The sequence below is a fragment of the Chlorocebus sabaeus genome, chromosome 23 (assembly GCF_047675955.1).
Source record: "Chlorocebus sabaeus isolate Y175 chromosome 23, mChlSab1.0.hap1, whole genome shotgun sequence".
Taxonomy (NCBI): Eukaryota; Metazoa; Chordata; class Mammalia; order Primates; family Cercopithecidae; genus Chlorocebus; species Chlorocebus sabaeus.
The window spans coordinates 54356945-54376303 of NC_132926.1; the positions used below are offsets into that span (position 1 = coordinate 54356945).

At 39.4% G+C, this 19359-nt stretch overlaps 1 protein-coding gene across 1 annotated transcript; it reads right to left on the reverse strand.

Annotated features, from left to right (window-relative positions):
- Positions 1-8379: 8379 nt before the first annotated feature.
- On the reverse strand, positions 8380-18182 carry CTXN3 (cortexin 3). Its single transcript, XM_008014301.3, has 3 exons — positions 17628-18182; positions 13580-13686; positions 8380-9582 (listed from the first exon to the last, which is right to left on the reverse strand). Exon 3 carries the CDS (start codon positions 9481-9483, stop codon positions 9238-9240), a length of 246 nt encoding a protein of 81 aa, XP_008012492.1. The 5' UTR covers positions 9484-9582; positions 13580-13686; positions 17628-18182; the 3' UTR covers positions 8380-9237.
- Between the last annotated feature and the right edge of the window lie 1177 nt (positions 18183-19359).

Sequence of the window (19359 nt, forward strand, 5' to 3'; positions counted from 1 at the left end):
CATATATCATATTTTACTAAATTCTATGAAATGCTTTAAAATTATATTCACTGAAAAAGTAATGATAATTTTGTTTCTAGAAGATAAAATGCAAACCAAACTTAAATGGCATCTTGGGCAAAATTTTATCAAAATGTTAGCTTCTTCAAAAGTTACTAAGTAGTCAATAGGTATTCATAGAAGCAGAACCTTTTCTGCTCCCCAACTAGAATGTACATTCCTTAAGAGTAGGTACTCTGTTTTTTATCTCTGTAAAGCTAATGAGGGTCTTACACAGTGCCTGATACACAATGGGCACTCAGTATTGCATGTTCAGAACGAATGAATTAATTAATAAAACATAAGGCCTGGCAGTATTCAGAAAACTTCATCTCTTAAATTCTAATTATCCACAAAGGTAAGCAAAGAATGATTCGGTAATATAGAACAAAAGAATGATTTGGTAGTATAGAACAATCCAAGAAACCAGGCAGGTCTTTTCCAGGGCCAAAGAACAAAGTTACCCTGAGAAGAGGAGCTAGAGCAAGAGGGCAGCTAACCACAGGGCCTACTCCACTTGACCTCCCAGAGATGTCCTGTGGGGTGCACAAATTGCAGACATCTCCCCAGAGGTCTTGTTTCCATAGAAATATCATCACCAAAAGCTGTGCCCCATCACCTGATATCCTGTAAATCTGTCCAACATACTGAGCAGAGCTATCCAATTCCAAAGAGTCATTGGGATTTATTGCCAAAGATTTCTTTGTAAATGTTAGAGGACATATCATTCTCATATTTTGCCCTCCTTGGTGAGATATTTAAATAAACACATAGTTTCATTCCTGGACTCACTAGCTGGGTATTCTTTGAAACTTCAGTTACATATCACTCTAAGGAACAGTGTGACCTCTGTGAAAGCTCAGGCTTGGAATTCTGTGAGGAGGGTAATCACAAGATTAATGTTTTCCCTATTTAAATCTAATTTCAAACTAAAAATAGCTGCAAAAGCCTCTACTTATCTTAGAGGGGGAGGCAGGCTGGCAAGGGGTAGGGATTACACTGCTACAGAATATCCACAATAAATCCTCCATGTTTCAGCATTGAATATGTTAATTGGGGACTAGGAAATAGCATTTGTCACATGTGCAATGTGCCTTCCTTTATCAATAAAATATGTGATTATTTTGTTTTTGAAACACAAACATAAATTCATTATTTTCAAATAGTCATATTTTGGTATTTAATATTTTTGCAGGATTTTAAGCACTCCCAAATCATTGATTTATGTGCTGAATAGTCTCACTTATTATTTCCATGCTATGAAAAACATGAAATAATTTAATTGACTTTCCCAAGGTCACCAGCAAAGCAAAGATGAGAAACCTGAGAATGAATCCTTTCTTCTTCCAAATATTTTGAAAGTTGGCTCATATAAGGAAAAAAAATATGTATGATGAAAGAGCACTTCTGGGAATGAAAAAGAGAAACTTGGTCTCTCAATGCCTAGAGGTCTTTGCTAGTTCCAAAGACAAAGCTTTTATTTTAAGCACAGAGCTCAAATTAATCTTCATTCTAACCAAACATTTTCTTTGTTATATTCTGAATTTGGAAAAATAAATGAAATAATCATAAAGAAAAATTTTATAAAGTTTGCCCTTATTAGTCTAATACTTAATTCCAGAGTTTTGTGCTCTGGCACATATTTAAATAATTTAGGATTTCAGCAAGCTACCCATGTAAAAAAATATCTCATGTAATGTAATATTTATTGAACCAACATTTATTGCAAGCTTATTAGATACTATTCTCACCTTCCCATTTAGTTCTTGTAAAAAGCTATGGAGCTGATGCTATTCATACCATGCCCATTTTACAGATGAGGAAATGAGGTATAAAAATAGTAATTTTCCCAAGGTCACAGAAATTGTGAGGGTTGGAGGCTGAATGCAAGCAGGATGAGTATCTGTCCAAAACAAAACAAAACTGTATACTGAACAACTGCACGGCCCTGTCAAAAGCTACTTTTTAGCTAATAAATTCTTTTTTCTTGGAGGTTTCATTAAAATGCCAATAATAACAAGAACAACTTCAGCAGAATGTTAATGTAATTTAGTGTTTCCTAGAAAACCTTATTTCTATTTCTAGAATTTTCCTTATTCCTGTAGTTTTTTCTATTTTCTTGAAGCCCGGTTCTATTTTGTAGATAGGAAGGCATTCATGGCAAACTGAATTCAAATTCCTACTTTGCTTCACATGGACCATGTGACCTGGGGCTTACTATCCAAGTTCTTCAAGTCTCTTTCCTATTGGTATTCAGCAAATTGTTCCCAGAATTCTAGCTATAAATGTTTATTAGGAAGTAAAACAGAACTTAGAGATTAGCCCAAACTTAATTTACAAATGAAAAAAAAAATGAAGCCCAGAGAAATTAAATGTTTTGTTTGTTTGTTTGTTCGAGATGGAGTCTGTCCACCTCAGACTCCAGGCTGGGGGACAGTGGTGCTATCTTGGCTCACTGCAACCTCTGCCTCCCATGTTCAAGCATTTCTCCTGCCTCAGCCTCCTGAGTATCTGGGATTACAGGGATCCACCACCATGCCCAGCTAATTTTTGTGTTTTCAGTGGAGACAGGTCTCACCATTTTGGCTAGACTGGTCTCGAACTTCTGACCTTGGGTATCTGCCCGCCTCAGCTTCCCAAAGTGCTGGGATTACAGGCATGAGCCACCACACCTGGCCAAAATTAAGTGATTTTCAAAAACCTCTAAGCTAACTCCTTATGGAAACAGTAATGAACCCAGGTTGCCAGAGTCCCAGGCATGCACTCTTTCACTACCCTGTGCTATCTCTAGCTGGTGAATAAATAACTGATAATCCCTTCCAGGAAAAGTTTTCCTCAGGCAAATAAGGCATGATTATATATAACCAGTTACAGTGCTGGGCAGAGACGTGGAGGTGTAGTCAAAAGTCTTTTTGGTGCTAGTGAATTTTAAGTCCTAGACAACGTGTTCAGAGTCCCTTGTTGCCACTCAGTGTTGACTTCCTCTTGCCCATTTGAATCCATGACATTTTAGCTGAGTTCTGGAAGCTACACAAATATCACTTTGGTGGTTTCCTTTTGAAGCTTTGCTGCATGACTTGTATAAGTTGTCTTGCATCATAGGTTCGCCCTCCTTGAACATCTCCATGGAACACCTCCATGGAGCTTTCCACGGGAGCAGTTGCTTACAATTACTGCTGCCAACTGACTTCTTATGTGGCCTGAGATCTCTGTGGCAAGGTCTAGGTCTCTCTCTCTCCTGGCTCAGATATGTTCAAAATTTTATCATTAATGTGAATAAATAAATAGAAGGCTTGCTGGGCCAATTTACAGGTGATATAAAGATAGAGACTGCAAGGAATATGATAATGACGGAGTCAGGTATAAAAAGTTGTGTGGTTTTCAAAACAAAGTAAGTGATAATTTGATTCCCCTCATTTTAGTCAGACCACCTACGAACTATTATTTTCCTTTCTAGGTACCAAGGAGATGGTCAAACTGAAGAGCATCCAGAATTTTTGATAAGAATAAGAGATAATTCAAAGCACGTGAAAATTATATAGGGTGGTTGAAGGAGCTGGAATTGTTTATCCTGGGGGAATATGATAACTGTCAAAAACAATGAAGGATCTGAGATTTTACCCTACTTGCTGGATAACTAGTTTGCCACAGTTTCATGGATGCTGGCAGAAGACACAAGACCTCTGGGTCAGAGACAAAGGACAGTTTATCATTTACAGAAATCACAACACTGAGTATCAGCATTTTCCTGTGCCAGTTCCTACACTCCAGTTCCCACAGGGCAACACAAAAAAAGCCAGATGGTGCTTGTGCACACAATGGGCTGCATTACAGGAGGGGAACTCTGAGCTTAGGAAAACCCAGTCTTTCATAATGGGCTGCAAGCAAACCTGCTCAGCCAATTTTAGGAAAAGGGAGATACTATCTCTAAACAAATCTCTTTGAAAAGAACAAAATATTGTCAGTGCCTCTACTGGAAAAACATGCAGAAACAGCAATGATCCATGGAGTGTGACTTTCAACAATAACTATATTTTGAGAGTTGGCATGTTAACGAGTATTAGAAATCTCTGTCACTCCAGAAGACAAAACAAGACTCAACTGGCAAAAATTACAGAAAGACAAATTTGGGATTGATAAAGAGATATTTTATAAACAACAGAACAAGCTAAAAATGGGATGGTCACTTTAAGACCTTAGACATGTTAAGGAAGAAACTAGGTAGCCACTTGTTGTTGACTATTGAGGAAAATATTAATATACCAGAGAATCACTGAATGTAGTGGTTATATCAAACTTCTTCCAGCACTCCAGTTATCAGAAAGTAGAGGGAGAAAAAGAAGTGAAGTAACTAGGAAAAAAGGCAGAAGAGAAAAGGATAAAGTGTACTTTCAAACTTGAAATACTTAATTGTATATTTTCTGAAGTCACATCTATGTCCCAAGAGGATCCAGATAACTCTTTGATAAGCCATAGACAGAGCAGTATCCAGAACCTTTATAAACTTATGTTGTAATATCCCTTGTCAAGCTTCTTCAGCTAAGAAAAACAGCTCAATAATCTACTTGGAAATTTTTTAAAAAGAAAAACAAAAAAAGAAACTAACTTTGATTCTTTTTCCTAGATTGATTATCCTGTGTTTTGAGAAACAGAATCTTTGTTAAGCCATTCTCAACAATCTAACTGGAAATACTTCTCATTGCCTGGACACCTAAACTGAAGCTTCAGAATATTGCAAAAGAAAATACAACATCCATAGGACTTTTTTCAGAAACAAAATATGTTTTCCCTCATCCCTGCCAAAAGAGACTATTTAAGATTATTATAACTTTCATGTCAATTAACAAATGGATATTTTTATGTATGGTTTTATCAACTGGCCCTTCTGTTTGAACCCATTTGCACACCACATATGTAAGTTGCTACAGCTACAACCAGTGGGTGGAGAAGTGGCCATGGTCATACCATATGACCTCTCTGCTTCTCTGTTTCTTTGTGTGTAAAATGAGGAGGTTGAAATAGATGACAGCAATGTCTCTTTCCAGCTTTTCAAACTCCAAAGAACCCAGGAAGAGCCTCTTTCTTAAAAGCTGGCATAAGTTTGGTGCTCTGGGGCTGGTCATAGGGCCTAGAAGAGAATAAGGGTGGAAATCTCTTTGAAAAGATAGTTTAAAGGGAATTTCTCTTACTCTGAAGCACAGAAAGTAGAGAAACATCAATCAGGATATTGAGAAAGGCTGTGGGATGGAGGGATCTAAGATGATCTTGAGGTGCTTTAGAAAAAGACATGAGTATAGTTTATAGCAGGAAACTGAAGGCAAAATTTCCACTGTACTAAATGCAGCTGGGAACTTTATTATAAGAACATGACCTTGGAAAGGACTAAAGACTGGCTAAAGTATTGGGCTTGGTTCACCTGACCAGAGCAAGATGCCATATGGGGAGGCCTCATGTCCTCAGAGCACACCCCTCTCTGAAAATAATTCATTTATTCTTGTTAGAAACGGGAAATACAAAGTTTAGAGGGTTCTCCTTTTCATCTCAAAACAAAACAAAACAAAATCTCTTCTGGAGTAGGCCAGTTGGATCCTGGATCGCATACACACGTATAGTCATTTGGGTACTTTCTGGAGATCATGGCTCAACTCTACAACTTTCTGATTAATCAATAACTGAGACACCCATCTTACATAATTTTTCTTGGTCGACAAACATCTCACAAATCATATCTTAGGTTTTATTCAATGTTTTTGGGCTTAGACTATTTATTGAAAATAACTGTGTTTCAATATCTTTTACATGTCAATTCTGAAAGTTGACATCTTGAAACTATAAGGTTTTTTTTAAAAAAGTAGTTTATGGTAAACAAGTGAAATTTCTCATTGTACCAAATTTATCAATATGTTCACATTAAGAAAAGCTTCAGTGTTTCAGTAAAACACTGTGCAATGAATCCAATATAAAAGGAACTTGAATACATATTTTTTCTGCATACATAAACATCTGCTCTAAGTTTTGCCTCCTAAAATTGTTTGTTTTGCCTCAGCCTTCACCCTTAAAAATAGCAAAAGAATTGCCTGTCTTGAAATGTTTATTAATGTTTATTAATTTAACAGCAGGGTCAAGTTAGGCTCCTTCGCACCCAAGTTAAACTTGCTTTACGCAGTGTTTAAAATATTTTAAAAGGTCTCTTGGAGGGAGAAATGTTGATCTAGAACTTGGGATCCCTGGGGGAATAAAACACAGGGTTGTGATTTCGAGCGCAGGCTAAGAGTGAGGTTGCGCATTTTTCTGAATCAAAAGGCAGGTCTATTCTAGAGAGTGACCTTGGGAAAGTCCAGGGTTTCTTTCCCCCATCCTGGGATGCAGATACACCTCATGAAGGCCAGCTGCACTCGGTATAAATATCTTGTGAGATAGGCAAAGTGTTGCACTGTAACTCCTTTAGCCAGAAAGCCAGGAAAGAGAGGGCTTATGTGACCTTTTGAGAATAAGTTGTTCACTCCAAGAAGCCCGGAGTAATTAAAACAGAGAGTTAGCACTTCTTTTGGGGGGATCAATTTACTGTGAATAGCCCAAGGCTTTTATTCACTTGGTACTCTCGCTCTGGACAAGGGAGGAAGCAGGAGAGCCAGTGAGGGGAGGTTGAGCAAGGAGCAGTAATCTAAGAAGGGAAAACAAAAATAGAGTGGGAAATAAAGGAAGGAGTGAAAGAAAGGCAGGCTTTGGGAGGCCCTGTGGCACTTGTAGGCAATGCCTGTGCTCAAAGGCCTCTTAGGGGGCAGGTGGCTATTTCAGCATGTTCCCATTATAGAAATGGATCCTAGTGTTGCCCTGAGGAAGGGCACGGAAGCTGGAACTGACACACCACATTTTAGGTCATTTTTATCTCGTGAATCTACGGTGACTCCCACCCTTGATTTTTCTGTTTAGGACCCTCTGCGGTCTAGCTCTGCCTTTGTCCTTCCCGTAGGAGCTCCAGCTACCTCTCCAACTCTCTACTCCAGCCAGGCTGTACTCCTGCCTTGAGCCTCACACCCATACCTCTGTTTCCTTATTCTATGGTTTTCCCTCTTCCTTTCCTTTGCACATGTCTAAACTACCTCCATCAACTACCTCCATCATAGGTCAAGATCTATTTTATTTCGTAATAACAACTTACATTGCATTAAACTTTATGCCAAGCACTTAAACACGCATAATTATACTTGAGCCATTGTCTCCTGGACATTTCTTTAATTATTTTGGCTACATTCATATTTCCTCATGTTTTATCTCTTGGAGCATTTGTTCACTAACCCAACTCTACAGAATCAACCCCTAGGGATGAAACGCTGTAATAATGTCCACTGTCAATAAACTCCAATAAAAATTGGAGTTAGGAGTTAGGGTGACCCAAGCTGGTAGAATTTTGACTAGTGCTGTTTATATTTTTCCATATTGTATAATAAAATTTTTGCCATGATGATGTACAACTTTTATAATGAAAATTAGCTATTGTGCCACTGCACTCCAGTGGGCGAAAGAGCAAGATCCCATCTCTTAAAAAAATAAAAATAAAAATAGAATGTAAAAAAAAATACATCTCTTAAAAAAATAAAAATAAAAATAGAATGTAAAAAAATAATACAAATTAGCACACATATTAAGCTACCCAGTTGATTCTGATGATTTGGGAACCATCAAGTCCATGTTAGTCATTTAAACAATGTTTCAGTCATATGCCTTTTTAAATGTATTCTCCATCCAACAAGGTAGAAAAGTATTCAACATTAAGAACTGGCCCTGTCTGTTTTCTCTCTCTCTGGTGCTAGCAATTCCAGGCTCAAAGCAGGAGCTCCATAAATACATGAGTGGGTTTGAACAGACTCTAACAAAAATACAAAAAAAATTAATGAGGACACACACGACACAGTACCTTTGAAAAAAAAAGAAAATCTTACAATTAATAGGTTAAAGAAGTGTGCTTTTTTTTAATTAAAAAAGATAATGACTAGCTGAGGAGAAAATTAGAAGACAGAGATTATAAATACAGCCTAACACGGTTGGTTTAGGCTGAGTTGTCTGCAGGGTTGGTTTAGATACAAGCTTTTCCTTCCAATAAAAGTTGAAATAAGAGGTATTCACTTCTCCCTTTTTGGTGGTCTTAAAAACTATCAGTTTTATCTGTGCAGGACAATTTATAGGCGCTCTTCTTGAAATGGGAGAGGGATGAATTAGATGACCTTTCATGCTGTTAGTGCTTTTCTCCTCTCTTGGAAAAATGTTAAGCCTCGGCACTCAGTACCAGGTAGCACCCTCAGTGCATTAGTTCTGGTGAAATAAGAGAGGAAGCATTTCTGTTTCTTGAAAAGTTTTATTTGGTGACTATATACAATCATAAATACACATCCCTCTGAAGACTAAAAGTCTTCTCCTCTAAACAATTGACTTTTCATTAAAAAAAAACTTGAAGCTGCACTTGCAGCCTATTATTTAAATCATTTGTGTAAAGAGTAAATTCAAGTAATGTATAGCTACCTCTACACATGTTATTAATATGAATACATATAATGTAGTTGGCTTGGTAAATAGTTTTTAAAACTCTGTAGCCTTTGAATTAAATTTTACTTCAAAAACAAAACGCAATTCTCACTCACATTTACCAAGGACAGAACCATCTCTTAAGCTTTGCCATTGCTTCCCAGTGCTCCCTGCTTTAGGAGAAAACAAGGAACTACTTTGGGTCCATTCAGCGCAATCTTCCTCATTCTGCTCAGGACCCAGATAGATGCGCATGAAATAAAACAAATATAGACATAATTAGAGCAAGGAAATCTCTTCCTGATCTTGTCACCAGATTCATATGAGATCCTTTCTAGTCTTTTATACTTTAGTCAGATCAGGTGGTGTGTGTTTGATGGCAAATCTATGTCAGTATTGATGCTCTTGGTTTCACAATCACACAAGTTAAAGAGTATTCATTCATTGAGCAAACATAAAAATTTAAACCTTCTTCTTTTGGGTTAGTTATATAAATGTCCATTTCCAACATCCCCAAATGCCTTTAATCCAACTGCATATTTATGGAATAATGGATTATGGTCCTGGGACCAAATATTGTTTAAATTTGATTTGTTGAAAACACTACATAAAGGGAATCCTCGCCAAGACACGAAGCACTTCATCTCCTCAGGAGGAGATCCTGCGCCATCCCTTCTAAGCAAGGGCATGGTCGAACTGCCCTTTCTCCAGGCCTTCAAGTCCATCAGCCCAGGTAGAGGTTGGCATGCTTCGATATGGATCCAAAAGAATCCGGAAGCACCGGACAATGAGAATGCCCAAGAAGATAAACAACAAAATCACAAAAACAAATGTCGTTTTCTGCTCCAGGGACATGCTAGAATCTGCTGATATGTTCCCAAGGGGCACTAGGGATGAAGGGATGGGCTGTCCTCCATCCATGGTCCAGGGAAGCCAGAGCACGGGATATCCTGGTTTCCTTTTCTTCCATCATCAATCTGCAGAGGTCATGGTGGCTGCACTCTGGAGAGGCTGAGTTATCTGCAGGGAAAAAGGAAGGGAAGGGAATACCTATAAAATAGCACCCTTATTTTTTAGGTTCACAGTCCTATTTTTTAGAGAGAAAAAGAAATCTGTAAACCAGCTTTCTTTTTCACCAGAGATACTCAATTCTGTATAATTATGGGGAAAGATATTTTACTCTTGCATGAAATTACCAGATTGTTCTCAGAAGAGCCACCTGAGGCCAGGAGGGATGGGCAGCGAGTACAACTATAATATAGAAGATAAGAAATGTGCACAGTAATATTGACCTCAGGGTGTGCTGCCAACTTGACATCCGAACCCAGCCTCCCCTGCCAAGTCTCCTTCAGCTCTGCTCCACTAATATTACTCTCACGTTGTTCTTATGATAGCACCACTGAGCGAGCCTCAGCCAGCACCGTGGCTAAACTGACACACGTTAGCCACTTTACTGCGAGCTTCATGAAAGCAGGGATCTCTGTAGCCCCAGTGCAAGGAAACTGAGGCAGAAAAGGTGCTTAAAATAGAAACCTTCTCCAGGAGCGTCAGGTTCTGGACTCCGGGCTCCACTTTACTGCAAAATAAGTGTGGGACCTTGGAGAGGTCACTAAACTGTAAAAATGCAAGTAGAAATGCTTGCATCTTTCATGGTGCTGTAATCAGGATGAAGAGCTGTGAAAACCCTTTGAAAAGTATACAAAAAAAGAAAAACAAACAAAGCCAAGTGTTGCTTCACCTAAGATACAACTAAGGGAGCTATGCTGCTTCTCCTTTCCTTTCTACTGCCTGAGCCAAGGGAGAACGGAGGTATCTCAGACTCCCAAACCATCAAGTTACTGTTGCTTTTTCTTTTTTCCTCAGAAAACAAAGACCAGGTTCAATACTTGACCCTTGGAAGCACCTAGAGAATTAAGCCAAGAGAAAGGAATTGATCGATGCATATTTTCAAAAGGATAGTTTTCCTTACAGTGGTTTCCTACCGTTTAAGACTATTTGGAACAGAGGAAGAGAAGGAAAAGGACAAGCTAACACTATTTTAATTTTACTGGTGGAAAAACTTAGATATATAGATATTACTGTATAAATATACAAGTATATATTACCATAGAAATATACAAGTATATACATGACAAGTATACACAGAGGTCATTAAAAGCTTCAGATACTGAAGTAAATCTACTTAAATCACATTGTAAACAAAAGTATATACATTAGACACTACTGTATAGAAAATTAAATAACATTTATTATGAATTCATTTATAATAAAAATTACACAGCACAGTAACTAATTATGGAAATTAACACGGACACAAAATAAATTTTGTTCAATGAAAATAAACAACCAAATAAAAATAGAATATGTGACCTAAAGTATCAATACAATGTTTCTTCAGTTAACTTATAATCATTACCTTCAAGTACAGCATTAGTAATCATAGCATAACAGTCTGCATTATATTGACACTTCAAAGTTTATAAAATCACAGTTTAAAAAACAGTTTATAAGGGAGATCTCAGCCAGGATCTGGGAGGAAGGAGTTACCAGTTGGGTAATGCATCATTTTTGCAGCTCTATCACTTTGAATTTTTTTAAAGGCTAGAACAGTTGCAAAACTCATTTATAATTCATGTTTGTTTTGAAGTAAAATTGGGATAAAAATTTGACTGCATTTTTAATAAATAAGCTCTTTAGGAATTTAGAGGATGTTAATGCACTGGCTTTTGTTTTGGTTTGCTTGTTTCTAAGCACCCTCCCAGCCTTGGGTATTAATTCCTTGTGGGCCAGGAAAGGAGGGGCAGAAAGGGAGGCCAGAGTCTCCAATGCAGGTCTCCTCAGCACATCAGACAGGGCCTCCTGTGTCCACCAAAAAGATTCAAACTATACTTAATCATATGAAACATAAAATTCTCCAAGGACTGGGCCAAAGAAAAGCCCACTGATGACAGAGGAGCAGATGCTGAGGACATCCCTGACGTACTACTCCTTCTGCATTTTCATATCCTACTGAGGATCCTCTCATTGTGATCCCTGCTCTCTTTGCTGGATTATCAGAATCTCGTTCCATGTCCTTTTTCCCTCCAACCCAAGTGAAGCCAGAGTCCTGTTCTTTGCCCATTCTCAACAGAGCTGAGACAAGAAGTTCTTCCTTTTTTTTTTTTTTTTTTTTTTTTTGAGATGGAGTTTTGCTCTTGTTGCCCAAGCTGGAGGGCAATGGTGCGATCTCGGCTCACCCCAACCTCCACCTCTCAGGTTCAAGTGATTCTCCTGCCTCAGCCTCCTGAGTAGCTGGGATTACAGGCATGTGCCACCATGCCCAGCTAATTTTGTATTTTTAGTAGGCCGGGATTTTTCCATGCTGGACAGGCTGGTCTTGAACTCCCAACCTCAGGTGAGCTGCCCGCCTCAGCCTCCCAAAGTGCTGGGATTACAGGCATGAGCCACTACGCCCGGCCATTTTCAGAAAGTTCTTTAGGAAAACACCACATAATCCAAGAAGGAAATATAAGAAAAAAAAGACCATTAACGGTATAAATTGACATAAGGATTTCTGGATCTGTGAAATCCAAAAAATCAGACAAGAACTAGATACAGAACCTTTTGAGTCCTTGAGAATGACCTCCTCTGCACAACCAGGCTGACTAGTACCGCGATACTTTGCTCAGTCCCTCTCTTCCCACCGGGGGTCTCCACTTGATGAGCAACATTGTGGGCCCAGAAGTAGTCTTCCCCAGCCTTCTCTTCCATACAGGGCAAATGCCAGATCCTTCTCTCCTGGATGAACTGTCATACTTTCTAGGCTTCACCCACAACTCAGGATTTAGAGCGAGCAAACCATTCATTTGGGGGCTGCAGTGACAGGCAATCATTCCAGAAACTCCAGCAAATAACTTACTCATCCTGATTCAGATTATCTGCCAGATCTGCCTCTTCAACCACCCTGGGAATGACTCTGGGACTCAGATTCTGCATGAGGATGCCAAGTATTAGAATGATTTTTAAAATCAGTTTTATTTTGAAGTTTTACCATCCTCTACTGATTAAAAGGCAAGGTACAAAGGAAGGGTTAGCCCTCTTTGCATTGAGAAGCCTCCTAAAATATAACTATGTGTATTCTCCAACATCTTCATCACCAAACCCTTCCTAATATACCAAATTATGAGCAAATAGAGGTCAAAGAATTTTTTAAACTCTGTAGCACATTGAGAGTTGTAAACCTCTCATCCCCCAGCACACTGTGGTGCCTAAGTTCCTATAAAAATAACTGCTCTTGGTCCAAGTGTCAACGTCTCCTATTAAATTGCAATATTTTACCTAGGAAAGTGGCACATTAATGTGCTAGCAGGAATTTGTGAGGACTGTTCCCGCCTGAAGGAGGGGGAAGTGTGGTAAGTAGAAAGGCGATTGAAGGAAGACCTTGTTGGGAATGAGGGACTCCTGGACAGGACAGGAAGACAGGCATAGTGGTGTGAGCAGGGGGCCCACTGGAGAGCCTTGGGGGAGGGATGAGGGATGGTGGGTAGAGACAATCAGGAGATGGTTGCTAAAGGGATAAAGAGATCCAGAAACCAGTGCTGACTCTTTCACAATTTTTCCCAGGACTGATTGAAACCTCCGGAAGAGTCTGCTTGATTTTAAACCTGCAATCAGCTAATCAATAATTTACCAATATAGAAAGCTCCAAAAGCATGTATAAGTTGAAGGACACATCAGCTATTATAAGGTGGAGAAAAAGAAATAAGTGTAGTCATTTTGCTACCACAATACAAAAATATCTCAGGACATGTAAATGTTTTAAATGACTGTCTTGCAGTAAAATGTCCCTTTTTGGTAAAAATGATTCTTAGAAAATGTGCAAGGTTGCTTTTAACTGAATAATGACATCTGTCTTTTAGATGACCAAGGAAATCTGTGTAAGTCTATTATTTCAAAGGATTTTGACACTACCATCAGAAATCTTCATAATAACACATGGCAGCTATTTTAAGTATAAAGAAGGACCACAGTTACTCACGGCCGTATTTTAATCCTGACAGACGTTCCCCATCACACAGTACATCTGTGTCTTCCCTTTGTCAGGTCCATTTGTGGGTGCTCAGGAAATAAAGTCTAATTTTAACACTGAAAAATTAAAGAAAACCTTAATTAAAAGATACCCTTTTCAAAAGTCATATAATACATTCCTTTGCTCGAGTCAAGCTCCCTTGTGATATTGAGAAAAACAGAAGACAACCGTAATGACTTATGAAGTCCAGTGAGCACAGTCGTTACAGCCACGGTCATTCGCACTCTCAGCCGCTCGCTTTAGTTTGAGTAATTTTCAAAGTGGCTTTCCTCTTCCCTTGCCCATACTTCCTACACACTGCATCTTGATTCATCTTTCTAAGCCCAGATCTCACCACTTCTTCCCTCAGAAAACCTTTGCACCCCAGTGTCCACAGCCCATTAACCCCCTTGTGGGCCTGATGCCCAGATGTTTTCTGGACCACAAATTAGGACCTACGCTGACAATGGAATTTTTAAGATCGGAGTTTTATTTTTATAAGTTTAGGAAGGAGCCAACACCAAATCACATTTAGATCTCAGTAAAATGGCCGATGTGTTGATCAGAATAAACTTCCATGTAACTGAGTGTTGGACACCTGTGGAGAATGTCCTCATTTTGTCTATTTTTCAGCTTGATCCAATACCTGCTGTGCCCTGAATGACTCCAGGTTTCCTACCTCCTAATACTTGCCTCCTCTCCTTCTTTCCATCTGTGGAGAGAAAGAGAGGAGGCAAGCATAATGAGGCAAGCATCTTTCCTCTCTTTCTTTCCATCTCTCCCTCCCTTAGGGTTCACACCAAATACCCCGTTCTGAGTGGGGCCTTCTTTGTCTGCCTTCACTAAGGATGGGGTATTTTCTACTCCATCTCCAGAGACATCACCAGTACTCTGTGGCAGCACTGATTACAGTGCAAGTCTTGACGGTGTTTATCTCCACCTTATTATACAATAAGCTCCTTGAGGAATTATTTGCTGTTCTGGGATCATTGCGTTTTTACATATAGGTTAAATCAAATCTTCAACCCCTTATAGTCCAGGGAACTGAATTCAAAATCCAAGGCGCCAACTAACTGATGCAGAGAGGAAAAACAAAAGCACAAGTCATGCAGCCAGACTGAGGTGCTGGACCATCACATTTGAAGTAAGTCTTGTTTGAAAGAATCACAGCTAGTTCAAGTCACAATGACACGTTAAAACCACAGATCTTGTCATTTGAAGAGCCATAGTTATTTGGCTCTGTAAATTTTCCTTGGCCTCCGTGTTGATAGGTGGATCTGAAATATAAAAATCAGCCAGAGATAGACAGTTACCCTTTTATTTAAGAAGTCAATTTTTTCTTACCTAATCTACTTTTTGGTGGGGAAGGGCAGCCATTTAAAATATCCTGAATCCAAATGTCTTACATGAAAACTATTAATGTCAACATGTACCCTTCTCACACTTGGATCCCTTGGACATTTTATTTCATTTGCATCTCATTATACAATTTCACAGTAAGGAAAAAATACTTTCTCTTAAGAAAATTATCTTAAAGCAATGACATGTTTCTTTTCTTTCTTTCTTTTTTTAGTGACAGAAACAGAATTACTTAAGTGCATTGGACACCTTGTTCTGTGGAGCCACACACAAGGACTTGATTCTACATGTCATCAACTCAAGAGCCCACCCTTTTGCAGTAGGGTGCAATGATCATATTAATAGTTACAGTACCTGTGTAGTCCTGCCTGGCACATAGTGGGGGTTTGATAAATAGGTGGGGATGAATGAGTGTTTTCTCTTTACACCATTTTTGTGCAAAATGATAAATATTTTTCATTTCTATTATGTGATCAAGCACACTAAGGTATGAAAATTATAAATAAACTGCTAAGAATTATAAACACCAGTTGCCAAAAAGGTAGCGCCCCCCACCCCCACCACCCCACCTCCAAGGGATGTCAGATCCCAAGTTTTTCACTGGCATGTTGGAATGAACTGAAGGTGTTGTCCCTCAGGTGTTAATGGCCTGTAGGGCACAGTGAAGCAATGCTGTCTGTATTTTAAGTACTCCTAAACCACATAATTGAGGTACCTAATTTTTAAAACTTCCGGGTCAGAAACCTAGTTACGTGACTTGACGTGGTTTCAAAAGTAGGTGTCAAAACAGCCCATCCATTGAGCAAGGACACCCATGGGCTTGTCCAGTTTCCATTCACATGTGATGGACATGACACTTTATCCTACAAAGATATACTATGAACCTTATTTATATTTATCTGGCAGACTAGCAAGACCAATCTGTAGACTTTAACAGGAGTGGAATTGCCTAGCTAGGCAGGACTGAATTTGCAGTGACTGGCAGAGACAAACTTACTCAAAATGCTGCATTATTCTGCAACAGTTCTGAAGTTAACTGTGGAAATGTTAACATGGCTTTGAATGATTCAAGTAATACACATCCTGATACTGAGCCTAAATAGAATCCCTCTCTACTTTTAGCGCTAAAGGAAGCCTGGGCTGCATTCCTGTTTGTATAACTGTAGTCTCTCAAAGTACATTTCATTCTCCAACCCACTCACCCACCCTAGATGTGTAAATCTCCCAAATGATCCTGTTATCCATCCCCACCACAATTGTGAGCCATCTGCATAAGCCACCTCATTATCTAAGCAACGGAATCACCACATAAGCAAATATTATTCCCCTACAAATCTTTTAGAAATTCTGTGTGTTATTCTAGTGAACAGTAAATACAGGATATACACACAAAGATATAAAATATTTCATTTAAATTCAAATAATTCATGGCCCTCTTGTTTACCAGCAAAGAACTTCAGGTAAAGATTTCCTGGCTCTTTCTAGGTGTTTCATAGATTTTAAATCCTCCCACTCCCCTTGTTTTTGGCTCATATAAACACACAGCAATGTCTATACGTTTTTTTTTTTTTTCCAAGAACAGTCCTCCTGTTCCAATTCAATAGCCCTGATGCTTCAAAATTCACAGGACAACTAAGGGTAAATATTATTTTATACTCTCAAAACATAGACTCAAGTCTACTAGGGGAAAGCCTACGAACAATGATTTTATAAACATGGGGATGTCTTCAGCTACAAATGTCAACAGGCAGTTTCAGAACTGTTGCCAGCCCCCACTGCTGCACTGGAAGTCTGTTCTCTGCTTGTTCCTGCAAAGTCAGCCTGCAGACACGTCTGCTTGGGCTGGGAGTGGACCCTGTTATTCTCAACTCGCTGCTGCTTGTAAGCTCTGGGTCAACAGGAGACCTTTCTCTTCAGCCTCAGCCCCAATCTCAGCTTTACTTCTTCTCCATCTTCATCTTCCTCCTAATATCTGCTTGAGGAATTTTTAAGGGACTGCAGGGCAAGGCTGCTGCCTAGCTGAGAACATCAGAAAATACCATGAGGGTGCTCAGTCAGGAATCAGTGGTGTCAGAAGGCACCCTTAGCAAACTGGAACTTTTAACTTCAAATCATAAGCCCTACTGTTTCACTTGGCTTTCTTTGTCTTTCTTTGTGTGTTTCATAGTGAAAACAGCTACTTGCTGATACCTCAAAAGGCTAGTGCTGCACACAGCTTATCAGCCAAGGACAGTCAACGCTATCAATAAGAGTGGTTGAGTTGTGATCCTTTGTAAACAAATCAGAACAACCTCGTTACATTTTGGAAGGTTGGACGTTTTAGGTGACTGAAAAAAAAATATGATAATGGGCAAGCAGCTTTCAGAAATAAATTACTGCAGCTTAGGAAAGAAAAAAAAGCCTGTTTTACTACTTCTTCATCCAGTATCAATAACATTATAAACTTAACCATGCTTTAAAAATAAAGGCATCATTACATTTTACCCCCTCTCTTCTCAACTTTACCTGGCAACTGTTTAATTAGACTTATCTAACAGCTAGATCTAAATTCAGAACTATGATTCGAAAGGCATGTATGCGATGATTGCTCATGCATCAATTGTAAAGTTAGAGAAAAGCATTTAATTAGCCCGTCAAAGATACAGGTTGGGTCAAGTACCTGGCTCTGGCTGAACAAACACTTGATCCATGTCCTGGTGGAACAGTTACAGGTAGTTACGAGCCTCTTTAGTTTCCATTCTTCTCGACCACGCTGTGTGAAAGCAGTAGACAGTGGTAGCTGCAAGGCAGTTGATGGCACACCCCAGGTCTAAAGCTGTTGTTTCAGGCTTAGAAACTTCCCATTAAAACCCCGAGTTAAAGGAGCACCGTCTTTCTGTATGAGGCATCGTTAACGGCCAATACTGCTGCTTCTTTGAGGTGAGCCATGATTTCAGTTCTGCCTCAGCAACTCTTCAGAGGATTCTGCTTCAGTGAGTAGAGGCAGTATCCTAGCAGTGTGTCTGAAATCATCTTCAAGAAAGCATTAACATTCAAAAGGAGTACCGGGGGGGAGGAAAACATCACTGGGCATTCCCATACCTTTTCAAAATCCAAGCCATAAATCTACCAGTGCTCTGTCCTCTTTATTGATTGTTGACACTATTCCTCTTTGGGAGTGTCAATTAGCACCTCGCAGCAACCCTTCATATTGATTATAGTTGATGACCTTCAGGCCAACTCAATTAATAGGAAGACTTCTGGAGAAGGGCATCAACTTAGCATTTGGGAGAGAAAGAAAAAGCTCATTTTCCCAAAGAAAACGAAAGTGACCTTTCCAAAAAGCAGCACTTATGGGAAAGAAAGAACCATTTAAAAAGAACAAAATCATAGTTTCACCACCTGTCACCTGGTTGTAAATTAGCTGGGCAGTAGGTTGCCAGGTCCAGTGTCTCTCTGAGCAGCCTGCGTAACTGTGGCATTGGCAAAGACCCCACCCCACACAGGGCACCTGAGACCACTTGATGAATAAAGAAGATTGATTTTTCTTAGAGAAAGTTGTTCTCATTCTACAGATTCTAGTTACCTGCTACAATGCTTAAATTACTTTCCTTGGATAAATACATTTTCTAAATAAATTTGGAAAATATTTTCGGCTAAAATTCTTCATTAAAAACCCACTTCTCTAAAAAGAATTCAGCATAATGCTTAAGACGGAGCAACCTTGTTTTCTAGCAACCCTCCACTTTCTTTGTTGAAGTGGAAGCACAGGGAGCGACAACACTCCCACCCACCAAATGATAGGGTGCGTGATATTTAAAGCTGCCTCTGACTGTGCCTGTCAGCTACGCTGTCTCCTCAGCTCTTGTGAGCAACCGGCCATTACCCAAAGGCTCTAGGAAACTGGAACCAAGCTCATTTTCTAAGAGGGAAACCCCATCTGCTCATGACAGACCACAATCCTGGATAGGATAGGCCTCGGACCCAAAAGGAACCTTTCAAATCAAATGCTAAATGTTAGGATCGAATGCTTGATGTTAGAGTCTAACCTCAAGAGAATATGCAGGTTCTTTCCCCATTTGTTTTCCTAATTTTTAACTGAATTTTCTTTCTAATTCATTTTACTTATCCTATTTTCAGACATACACATACCACACACCGTAAGACAATGGGACACATGAAATCCAACCGAGCATGATCATCCTGTACTAGCTGGCATCCCTCTTGCATTCAGCCAATGCTGGCAGAGGGAATGCCTGTCTTGGCAATGCCAACAGAGTGTGGTTGAGGAATGTTTCCGACCCCACCCTCCTTCCTATACTTATCATTCCATGCAGTGAGAAAATATCATAGATAGACATGAGCCTGGGTGACTGTAGCTTGCCCTGCCAAAGAGGCCTTCTGGGATATTG